At 36.6% G+C, this 12394-nt stretch overlaps 2 protein-coding genes across 2 annotated transcripts; one reads left to right on the plus strand and one right to left on the minus strand.

Annotated features, from left to right (window-relative positions):
* Positions 1 to 1211: 1211 nt before the first annotated feature.
* LOC121797172 (cleavage stimulating factor 64-like) lies at positions 1212 to 4918 on the plus strand. Its single transcript, XM_042195912.1, has 7 exons — positions 1212 to 1381; positions 1527 to 1604; positions 2879 to 2917; positions 2997 to 3545; positions 3632 to 3724; positions 4288 to 4464; positions 4571 to 4918. Exons 1-7 carry the CDS (start codon positions 1289 to 1291, stop codon positions 4694 to 4696), a joined length of 1155 nt encoding a protein of 384 aa, XP_042051846.1. The 5' UTR covers positions 1212 to 1288; the 3' UTR covers positions 4697 to 4918.
* A 2538-nt stretch (positions 4919 to 7456) lies between these two features.
* Positions 7457 to 11625, minus strand: LOC121794286 (CRM-domain containing factor CFM3, chloroplastic/mitochondrial-like). Its single transcript, XM_042192378.1, has 9 exons — positions 10773 to 11625; positions 9992 to 10454; positions 9788 to 9918; positions 9212 to 9550; positions 8850 to 9006; positions 8447 to 8739; positions 8250 to 8309; positions 8000 to 8083; positions 7457 to 7830 (listed from the first exon to the last, which is right to left on the minus strand). Exons 1-9 carry the CDS (start codon positions 11592 to 11594, stop codon positions 7741 to 7743), a joined length of 2439 nt encoding a protein of 812 aa, XP_042048312.1. The 5' UTR covers positions 11595 to 11625; the 3' UTR covers positions 7457 to 7740.
* Positions 11626 to 12394: the final 769 nt, after the last annotated feature.

The following is a 12394-nucleotide window of genomic DNA, read 5'->3' on the forward strand; positions in this document are numbered from 1 at the left end:
AAATATATTGTGGAGATTTGTACTCCTATCATCTTATTTTATAATGCGATTATAATAGGTTATTTGATTACATGAGTCAAATACATTATTACTACTTATTTAAATAGACGTGTTAATTATTTAATGAATCTAAATATTGTTTACTATATCATTAGATGATAGCAAAAGTTTCAAACAATTTGATCATAGTATATTTTATGAATTTAAACACGTTAGAGATATTAATGTCTGGATATTGAATTATATAATTAATTGGAAATCTCTTTTAATAACATTTGCGCCATGCATGAGAATGAGGGAGTACCATATTTCGAATTGCTATATATAATGGGTGGTCATTAGTATTCGAGTTCGAGAATATATATAATTACAACATTATGAAATTGTGTAGGTTTTATTCATCAATTGTATAAGTCTAATATAAATACCGTAGATATAAATATAATACTAACGACTAAATTATTTAAACACATCCAAAAGCTGAATTAGTTGCTGCATTTAACTTTAATTGGTATATACGATTTCCAATATTATTACCTTATAGATATAAGATATTAACGCTATAATCAGAATTTCCTATATTATTTTATAGGAATATTGACCCTTAAGATCATGGAACTTTCAAAAAGTTGGATTTTTCCCACGAAATTTTAACCTGGCAAATAATATCACGAACTTTAATATATGCACCCTCTTTCACTCTTCTTTTACATTCTGATCCCTAACCTTACTTATATCTCAAATTATAACAACATATGTAAGATATGACCAAATTAATCTGCACATGAAGAGATTGATTGCCAATTAAAAACCATAAAAGAAGTTATGAGAAATTGAGAACTGAAGTTGAAGAAAACAGGGGCAGAAACACATATGCAATTATGGAAAGATCGTGAAGTTTGACAAAGCAAAATTTTATTTTTCACCCCATATCAAACATATAAAGAGCTTTTATAAAGTCCATATCATTTTTGTAATATTTATTTACAATTGATGTATATTATTTTTATTTTTAAGGTTCAGATTATTTTTATAGTAGCAGTAGTAAATAACTTTGATGTGGGCTGGGCTAAAATTTTGTAAATAATTTTCTAAAAGTTACTAATAGGCCCAAATACATTGGGCCTCATGAATAAATTAAAGGTTTTACGAATCTATTAGAATTTCAAATCTGAATTTCTAAATCAATAAAATCTGTTGCGCCAAACAAGCCCTAAACAGACATCAGTATTTCTTCCACAACGCTCTCTTTCTCAGTGGAAAAAGGAATTTGGGCGTGGAAAGAAGAATGGCGGGAAAGCAACTCTCCAGCGACGGGGTTCCACCGAGCCTCGCCGGAATGTCCAAAAACCAGCTCTACGACATCATGTCCCAGATGAAGGTTCTGATTTCTTCTGTTACACAATGTTTATTCGTACCTACAGGCTTATCGATCGATTGCTGTTGTTCGGTTAATCATCCCCAATTCTTAATTCGGAACTCGAATTGGATCGCTTCAGTTAAAATTTGATTTTTTGTGCGTGCAGACATTGATTGAGCAGAACAAGCAGCAGGCGAGGCAAATACTTATCCAGAATCCTGCTTTGACTAAAGCCCTTTTTCAGGTATGCCTTAATTTAGGGTTTCCTTTGCTAGTCTTAATTTTGATTTTATTTTTGGATTAGACCTTATGCCATGAAATATTCCATCGCATTTCCTTTTTTTTGTCTTGGGGTTTTCCAGTCATGATAAGTAGTATTCTTATTTTAGTTTCTTCAAATTACTTAGAAATAAAAAAGCGCTGGCCAAAAAGTTTTACATCTTTGTTGGATTGTTATGGAAGCAATTGATCTTTATAGCGTGTGATGACAAATGAGGGTAGCTATTTTTTATTTGGTTGGGTGTGGAGCTGAGTTTTTCATGGTAATTAACTGAAGATGCGGAAGAGGTAAGTTTAAGTGAATGATTTGGGGAAGCATACTCTAGCAGGGTTAATCTGGTTGCTTGTATACCAGATGGATAGCATGCCTTATGTAAGTTGTTAGTGGTAGAGTGTGTCAGATTGCTGCATTATCAGGTCCTAGAGAAGATGATTGACCATTTTATTACGTTGATGCACTATCAGAATGTTGCAATTTGTGATCCTTTTATTCTCATGTTGTTCTTTACATATGCTATATGAGTTATGAAAACTGAGTAGATATATCTATTCCCTTTTTTGGGTGGCAGGAAGTTCTCTGTTAGTGTGTAACCTCTCTCTTCTTACTCATATTTTCTATCCAGTTGTTGTAGTTGTTTTGTAGGTTTATAGTTTGCTTAGTGCTGTTTGGTAATTATTTGTTACGTATATGATTGTTGATGATATAAAGAATAATGGTGTAGAATGCTACTATCACCCATAAGGTTTCATCATTCCACTGTGTGGGAAGATTGCCAGTTACATTACCTATAATACAAAAGGAGTCTTTGCAGTAGTATCAGTCATTGGCTCCACCATGCACAACACCACTTTCTAAGTCAATTACTGTTTAAAAAACCTAGAAGCTCCTCAATACTTGTCAGATGAAATCTGAGATATTCTTTGAGTTAATCACATATGCTGTAATGAATGGAGTAATCATAAGTGAAAGTATGCTAGTCATATGTGGTTATTACTAGTCCGGGAGACCTTTTCTTGTTATGAACCCTGTCAATCCTAATTATTTTCCTCATTGCGAAGTATTTTCTGTCAGTTTCATGGAACCTTTTCCTCGGCTTCTGCACATTTCATGTTCTTGAATCGCTCTTAGCACATGGAATTTTATGATTCATCCACTCATCTTTCAGTTATTTTAGTTCCCATTCATAAATAAATTAATTTTTTCTGACATTTAACCTATTGTATCATTTCTTTCATTAGGCACAAATCATGCTTGGAATGGTGCAATCCTCACAAGCAGTATGCTCTTTTGACTCATTGATACATTTCTTTCTTATTTTATTCTTGAAAATTGTCTAACCACTTTGGCTTTGTTTAGTCACCAGCCATTTCATCTGCGGTGTCTAAGAATCCACAGCCATCAGCTATCTCAAATCAGCAACCTGCTATTCAGGCTTCAGTACCAGTTTCTGGTCCGATTGGTCAGAACCAAATAAGAAAACAGCAGCTTAACCAACCTTTGCCATCGCGCCCGCCCTCACAACCTCTTGCTCCTCAAAACCCCCAACCACAGTCCATGCCCACACATCCTTTACAACAACCACAGCAACCTAAGGTACATATTGGTGCCCAGTCAACACCAATGTCTGTACCACAACACTCTCAAATTTCTAGTTTGGCTCAATTGCCGCCGCATACAGCTTCCCAGCCACCCTCCCTTCACCAGCACCCTATGCCTTCATTGCCCACTCAACAACCTCTGCCAAATACTGGCAGCCAGTATATGCCCCTCCAACCGCCACTGCCACCCCAACCAAGACCACCAATGCCAGGCTTCCCTCACCAGGCTCAAGCTCAAATGGGACAAAATCCGAGCTTTCAGCATCCTAGTGGACAACAGATGCATCATTCGCAACATATGTTTCATGTGAGTTTAATGTGGGTACTTTCAGTGATTTCGACCAAACATGAACTTGTCTTTGTCTGAAAATCTTGATATTTATGTAATTTCAGTCAGGTTCAAAGCCTCCTGCTGGTATGGGGCCTTCGTTTCCACAGGGACAGTTACCACTTCCAAATCAACCTTTGTCCCAATCAATGTATCAGGTTTGACCTGCAATGCCATATAGTATAAGATTGCAACAGTGTGCCCTTGTTTAATTTGATACGATCTGGCTGTTTCTGCTGGATTTTACTATGGATTCATGAACCTATTTGACTTTTATTGTCTTGTTTAGCTAATAATTACTACTCCCTCCGTCCCGGACTACTTGCACTTATTTCCTTTTTGGGCGTCCCAAGTTATTTGCACTCTTTCCATTTTTAGTAAAAATTTTCACCTACAGCCGTAATATTTGACTTTGCTATACACTCATTCCTTAATCTTCGTGCCGAAAAGGAAACGTGCGAGTAGTGCGGGACGGAGGAAGTATTAATAATTAGTAAGTATGACTGGCTGAACATTCAAGTGCTCCCATACACATCTGTCGTTATATTATTTTTTTCCTTGAGCAACGCTTCTCAGCAATTGAGTTCATTCGACAAAGAGTACTATGATATTTTGAAATGTGACTTTGGTATTGAGTTCAACTCTTTGGCACTTGTGTCTACATGATGATTTTGGCAATATGGATCGTTAACCTAAGCTTTACATATTCTCATGGCTTTAGGCAGGAAGCCCTCATGTAGGAATGGATTTCAATCAAGCTGGAAGCTCCAAGCCAACAGACAGGGGATCCAATTGGATACCTGGCCTTCCTGAAAATCCGATGGGTCAGCTTTTAGGACCACAACCTGGGTTTCCTGGTCAAGCAGGTCCCAGCAACCAGCATCCTCAAACACAATCGGTATTCAATCTTCATTTTATATATATTTGTCTATGCTGATCTCTCAAGTAAACAAGGGCAAGAACTCCCACTTTATATTGATGATCCAATCTTTTGTATTCTGCAGTTGACTCCTGAGTTCGAAAAGGCATTACTGCAGCAGGTTATGAGTCTCACTCCGGAACAGATCAATATGCTCCCAGCTGAACAAAGAAACCAAGTTCTTAACTTGCAGCAAATGCTTCGTCAATAAACATAATGTTTTTCGACAAACTTATTCAGTTTAGAGCATCGTTTTATGCAAATGAGACCTCTATATCTTCGGTGCTAGTTCTAATGTATGTGTGATCTTTTTCTTCTTGTGACTTGCAATATACCTCAGGGCTTAGATTGCCTAACAAAACGAGCTATGTTTTCTATGTATGCTTGCATTCAATTTTAATGGTGAAAATTGACAAATTTGTTTTTGGGGCAATGTAGATTCATCCTGAGTTTTTTCATTTATCACTGTCCATTTTCGGGGACAGCTAAAACGTGTACAAGCTCTATATATTACTCCCTTCATTCCACAATAATTGTCACTCTTATTGTGAGTACGAGTTTTAAGAAATGTAAAGAAAAATTGGTTAGAAAAGTTAGTGGAATATGTGACTCACTTTTTTATATTGGTTTTATAATAAAATGCGAGTGAAGTGAGTTAGTGGAATGTGTAACCTACTTATCATTTATGGTAAAAATGAATTATGACAATTATTGTGGGACAGACCAAATTGGTTTTATAATAAAATGTGAGTGAAGTGAGTTAGTGGAGTATGAGACCTACTTATCATTTATGGTAAAAAAAATAAAGTGAGACAATTATTGTGAGACTTGGCGATTAATAATAAATTATTTTAATTTGCAGTTAGACTTTCTTTGATCCTACCTTTTCATTCAATGCAAAATTAGTTGTAATAACAAATTTACTAATAATAAATTGATTTGTATGCATCCCAAATCCCAACTATAGTTAAGTAGTTGTTATTAAATTCACTCCTATCCATCCCAGTCAAGACAAGTTAATCATAACTTTTTAACATAAATGCACCTTATTTTCACCTCTATATAAATGAAGAAAATAAGCCTTTGCAAATCATCAATCCAAGACTAAATATTTACAAAAAGAATATCACAATTTATTCTATATGTATCAAAGCAAAGCTACAATTGTGATGCTTGTATTGATGTTAGTATTTGCAAGTAAGTGCAACAACTAGTTTCAAGTGCTTTGCCAAATGTGTTCTTGGTTGTGTTTTTAAACCAGCTAAACCTATTTGTGTTGCAAAATATTTAGCCAAATGTGTCCTTAATAAAGAGTCTGATTCTTCAAGACAGGCTTGCAACTATGGTTGTGCAATGGATCAATGTGCCAAATTTGGTGATGGTATGTACCATTTAATTAATAGCATCTTGTATATACATGTGTTCTTGCTATTGTCCATCCCTTAAATGTAGTCATAATTTTTACTGTCTCAAAATTTTTTTTAAAACAAATCACGAAGTTTGGTATGTCCCATGATATAAAAACCAGTTACAAAAATCATAGGGTTTGGAATTTTATTATTGAACTAGTGTCTGGTGTTAAGTGTAGGAAATCATATGTGGATATTATCACCATTAGTATTTTTTGCAATTAAATTTTAAAATTTTAGGACAGACCAAATTTTATATTCTGTGCTTTTATTTAGTAATGAATTGAAGGTATATTACGCTAATTCAGTAGATCTTATTATATTTCAGATGCGACGAAGGTTGATGAATGTGTGAACAATTGGCGGCGCTGCTCCTCCATCTTCATCTACACTCCCAAGAAATTAAAGAAAATTAGATAAATGAAAAGAATTAGAGAGCTATCAACAGTTTAGTTATGATGTCTTTGTTCATTTTGTTGGAAATATTGCAGTCTTTACACTGACAAACTCTTGCTATTACAAAAGAACAACAAACTAGAAGGTAAATAAAACGAAGTAAATACAATAAAAGGAACAGGATGCAAACTATAGTCTTCTTTAAGTCGAGTCGAGGTATTCCTCTCTCCGCAAGACGAGATACGCCCCGGCTAGTGCTCACGGATTGGCGCAACGTCCCCAAAGATGAAACGACTTTCCTCCTACCTAGTTGAAGCACCTCAAACTCGTAGGCTCCGGCGAACTTGAATTGGAGGCGAGAACCGAGCAATGCAATGCTCCTAATGATGCGAACTAGAATGCTTGAGAGCTAGAGAGAAGAGAGAATGATTTGTTGGTGTATTCTTCCACTCTAAGATCAAGCCTATTTATAGGCTAGAGAAAGCACTTGAAAGGCAGTTATCTCTTTATATATTTGGGGGTTACCTAAGATGAAAGGCCATAGGTCTTGGCCACATCAAATGTCTCCCACATTTTCCACATGTTTCTAACACATTTTTATTAATTCCTATATATAATAATATTTGGATTCTTAACTTGATCTCACATAGTTTTATACTATGCACGGTTTAAGATAAATTTCACAAGGAAATAATTGTTAATTTATTTTTATATAGATGCAAAATTTAATCATGTTTATGAATAATTTATATCCATAGGGAGAAAAGATGTTACTGTTAACTTTTTTTTTGAAGAAATATTTAGTTGATTTGTAGATATTGATATGATTAAGTAGTCTACTATTTCTTTGAGCTTCCTAACGATAAAATGAAGTGATGAATGTAGAATAAATTATTCATAAGCCCTAAACTAACCCAATTGCAGATCTATATTAAATAATGAATTAAACTGAGAAATAATAATCGATCACAGTCATAATGAAACTTTCAATAAATATTTGAACAAGACTTTAAAATTATAGCCATATTTAATCACACTTATTCGAGAGTTAAAGATGGAGTATATATTAACAAATAAAAGCAGAAAGTTATCAATCAAAAGAAACAATATTCTGCAATTTTGGTTGTGAAAAGTGATCTATATAAAGAAATGAACAAAATATAATGTAGCAAAAATTAAAACGAAAATAATATTAAAACAAATCAATTGTAAATTGAGTCATGAAAAGTCTTTTTTTGTACAACAACTATACATTATACATTGTTTGAAGTTCATCTTCCTTGAAGTGTTGATAGATAACCGCTGTACAATGCCTCCAAACGCATAAAAATCCTCAACAAAAAATTGGAGGGCAGTTCTCTGATAAGGCAGATTCTTTCTTGTCTAGCCCCCCTCTTCCATCTTCGAGTAAGTCTTTGTGCACCGGCACCACTTTTGGTTAGCCTAAGCATCAAAGACTCGATAAATCTGAATCTTCTTCGTCATCCTCCGACTCCCAGTCATCTTCGTCTTCATCACCTTCCAAACCCTCATCCTCGCTCTGTAAATGCGGGAAAAAAATGATGATTCCATGTTTCGTTCTTGTTTGTGTGAAAAATAAAACACTGTTATTAACGTTCGACTCTCAGCAGGAGTTTTGTTTTAGGTGTTCGTTATAATCCAAGTAATCTAAAAGCAAATATGATAGATGGATAAGTGAACTAGCTTACTTCACTCAGTTCTGAAACATTAGAGAACTGGTCATTGTCCTCCGACTTCCAAAGATCACTTTTCTCCAGTTTTGCAGGATTGCCCTAGCGGAATAAAGAGAATTATATCTCAAAAACATAACGAATGCTGCATCCGTAAAGGCATACATCAAATGGTAACATCTTGTCATGTCAACCAAGAAAGGTAATTATATGATGATTTGCAGAAAAGATCATCCACCACAATAGGTGCAAAAGCAGCATAACTTACAATTTCCTGCTTGGTTTGCTCAATTGTTTTCTCCACTTCAGCGATGTGCTCACTGAGAGCCTACACAAGAGTGTGAGACATAAATTAGCATGCATAATCATCAGTAGCTAATGAATTCATTCAATTTATAGCTCCATTTCAAAGAGATCATCAGGTAAAGCTCCATATTACAACTGGAATATTAGTGGATGACTAACCTCATATCGTTGCAAGGCCATTCTACGCTTCAGTGCTTTCGCTTTTGTCAGAAGGTTTCTCGGTCTTATAGTGATAGGGCGACGATAGTTCTTTCCACGGTAGTAGATCAAGCTATAACCCTTTGGAACCCTGTCGATTGACACTAGTATGCCACCACTCTCATATTCCAAAAGTCTCGCAGTTTCTTCAGCAAATGCAAGTTCCTTTTCCTTCGATATTAACTTTACAACCTCTCTATGTTTCCAGTGCAGATGCATGTTCTCAATAACACCATCGAAAACACCACGAATACCTGGAGATTGCAACAAATAAAACATGATTCTCGCTTTCCACATTTAGAATGTGTACTTCGCAAAATAAAGTTTTAATTTTGATGATTAGACTCAGAAAAAGGAAACCCACCAAGTGGCAAGTATGGTTTCATCCGTAATCCAACCTTACGGAACATAACTCTTTCTTCATCAGTAATTGTCTCCTGGTCATCTGAAGGATCAACTGGAAGCCAAGACTCCACTATTTTAGATAGCAGTTTCTCTGCTTTGAGCTTCTTTGCCTGAGCCTGTAGATGCATTAAGTTGATTAGAGCAAATGCTAGAGAGAATAATCCACAACGACACCAATTGATCATTCAGCAAATAAGACACACTTACAATGGCAAGTTTGTGTTCAAGTCGCCTGATAAGACACACTTACAATAAGACACACTTACAAATAAGACACACTTACAATGGCAAGTTTGTGTTCAGCAAATAAGACACACTTACAATGGCAAGTTTGTGTTCAAGTCGCCTGATTACTCTCTCATGTTTGGCTCTGGAGGCCTCATCTAGCATCTTTTTATGTTCTTCACTAGATACTTCCGTTCCCCATCGAGCCTGAGCCTCGTAAAACTCTGCCAAAGTGCCTGCCATAGCTCCCTTCTCTTCGGATACTGGCATGGGTACAGGTCCTCCCCTGACCTTTTCTTCAACATCTTGTATTTGCTTTGTCATTTCCTGTCTCTCGGCTAAGGCACTAGCCACAGTGGGAGGAAGAAAATCCTTCCCGCGGTACATAACAATGAAATATTTGTTTCTTAGAAGTAAGACTCCCCCTGTTAATGCCTACACCAAACCAGTAGGAGGAAAGGTGATGAGAACTGACTAGAAAATAGAAAAGTAACAAAAAACAAGAGTACATATGTTATCCAACTTTTCATATGTACTTTACGAGACAAACAAAATATCCAACAAACTCAAAATGAAAAGAGATGCAATAAAATGCTAGTGACTCAGTTTTTACCATATGTTATCCACTGGAATTAGCCAATTGTAACATTTTTATTGCACAAATCTGCATACCTTCAGTTCCTCGGACATAATTTTGTTATTTGTGTTCTGGATTCCACGCTTCACAGCAATTTTCACTATTAAACTTTTCTCCCATAGCTTAACAATGGATCTAGCTAAACCTTGATGATTTCTATTTCTTCCTGGGATATAAAACAGACAAAACAAATCAGGGCACACTTTACTTATTGGAAGAACATACAGAGGGTAAATTACCAAGGGCAAAGTGGCAAGGAAGCGACTTAGCAAGCTTCCGTAAGTTGGTCATCTCAGCATTGGTTAGTCGTGGGCGCATTCCAGTAGGAAGAAGCCTAAACGGTGTCTTGTATCCAGGAATAGTCGGAGGGAGTTGATCAGCATCAACAGGAAGCACCCCAGTTCCCCACCAATCTTCAAACCGTGGACCCAAACCATCTAATAGAGCATTGTACTCAATTTCCTCTTCTGTAACGTTCTTGACACGGTTAGGTGTAACTGGATTGGACTTCACAAGAACCTGAGTCTTTTCATCACTACTTTTTGTTGCTGAATCGCCAGGGGAGGAAACATCAGGGATAAAAAGAGTATCATGTTCACTGTTTTCTCTCTGTGGCTTTAACGTAGGGCCTTCGTAGTTAGCTCCTCTATACACCACCATAACACTTCCAGATCTCCAAGTGACTAGGCCTCCTGTTCGGCGCTGATGAGAGAAGCACAAACAGCTTTTATAACCACTACATTCTTTGTTACTGAAATGAATCAACAACAATAAACTAAATAAACTAGCAGTAAGGGATTAAATTTTCTAGTTTCTATATGCATAAGTTCAAATCATCTCCACTATCATACTTCAAGACAATATTTGCAAGCCATCGAATTTAAGTGCTATATTGAGAAACTGATTTCAAGAAAATAATAGAAATTCCAGTAAATGGCAAAATGAACTAACTTTCAAGCAAATGAGATTTGAGATAATAAAAATATTAATAATAACAAAACAACACTAAAACTCACCAACCTCAACTATTTCATGAGCAGTCTTCATATCATGCGCCAATTCCTCATGAAACTTCAACCTCACCAATTCACACCTCCTCCATTTCTCATGTATCTTCTCCAGAACCGCAGCCGTGATTCCAGCCTTGGCAACGCTCACCCTCTCCCTCAAAATCATCCCCATTCTCCGCAGCCGCCTCAGCTCCCCATCTTCAATCGTCAGCTCCGCCAACGAAGGCGCCCGCATTGTCCTCTTCTTCACCCCACCTTTATGCTCCACCACTTCTTCATCCTCAATCGCGCCCCTCTCCCACGGAAGCAGTGATTCAGCTTCCAATCCCTCATCCTCCACCAGAATCGTGTCCGGTCTAACCCAATCTCTTTTCAGCAAATCCCCCAATTTCTCATCGCCGAATTCAGCATCCACCGAATCATTCGAATTCAAATCACCATTCTCCAAATCCAAACCTAACTCTCCCCCTTCCTCCTCCTCCTCTTCATCGGAGCCTAAACCTAAATTCCGGAGGCGGAGAACAATTCGATCAATCGCCGTGGTACCTCCCCGGATTGTTTCCGGTTTCGGTTCTGGCTTCTTCGGAGCGGATTTGGAGCGCGGCGGCGGTGCCGGTGGAGGTGACGGCCATTTTTTAATCCAGGTAGACGACGGTTTTGGGGGAATACTGGGCTTTCCGGGAGGCGTGTGGGGCAATTTGGTGGGACGGAGAGAGGAATAGAGAGGTTTGAATAGGAGGCGGTGGAAACACGGCGGTTTGCGGCGGGGAAATGAGAAGGTGGAGAAGAAATGCGGCTGTAGTTCGGTGAATTTGGCCGTTGAGAGCGCCATTTTTTGGCTTCTGATGAAGCTCGAGATATCACCGAAGGTGTGAGGTTTTTAAAGATAAAACAAGATTTTTTCAGGAAAAAGAAAAGATAAATTTAAAATATTTTCGTATTGGGCTACATATTTATTTTAGATGGCCCAAATTAGAATTTTGTTGGGTTAGGCCCAAATATTTGGTGAACATTCATTTTAACTAAATTTAAAACTCGAATTTACTCATTGATTAAAGCTTAATTATAGCAATAATCATGCTTATGTCTTGAAAAGAGTGTGGGTCATTTCATTATAGTGACGATAAAATAACGAATAACCTATTTAGTTCAAATTAAAACATGACACGTAGATTATATTCGGTACGACAGTACGAATGTAATCGACATGACATGAGCACGTCAGGAACATAACAATGTCCGATTAGGACAAGATAACAATCTGATAAACACGATAAAAATCCAATTTCGCATGGTAAGTTGGTAACCATGCAAATTCTGAATTCTCCTAATTTAAAGATTAATACTCAAAGTCTCAAACGAACCATGACTGGTAAATTGAGATTTTAAAAAATAATTAATGAAAATAATAATATAAATAACGAGTTACACTAACTTGACATTGAATTTAACAAATCAAATTTGGTCTGTGGATTTTCTCATGTCACAACACAACTACAAAATTCGTAGAATCTTTGTGGATATTGAAACAATTTAAATTAAACATACTCCTATTAATTAGAGATATTGTTGAGTAGTTTTGGACATAACCAGGTGATATATGATCCAAATAAATAGGGTATATGTTTCAGA

This window comes from Salvia splendens, chromosome 3 (genome assembly GCF_004379255.2).
Source record: "Salvia splendens isolate huo1 chromosome 3, SspV2, whole genome shotgun sequence".
Lineage (NCBI taxonomy): Eukaryota > Viridiplantae > Streptophyta > Magnoliopsida > Lamiales > Lamiaceae > Salvia > Salvia splendens.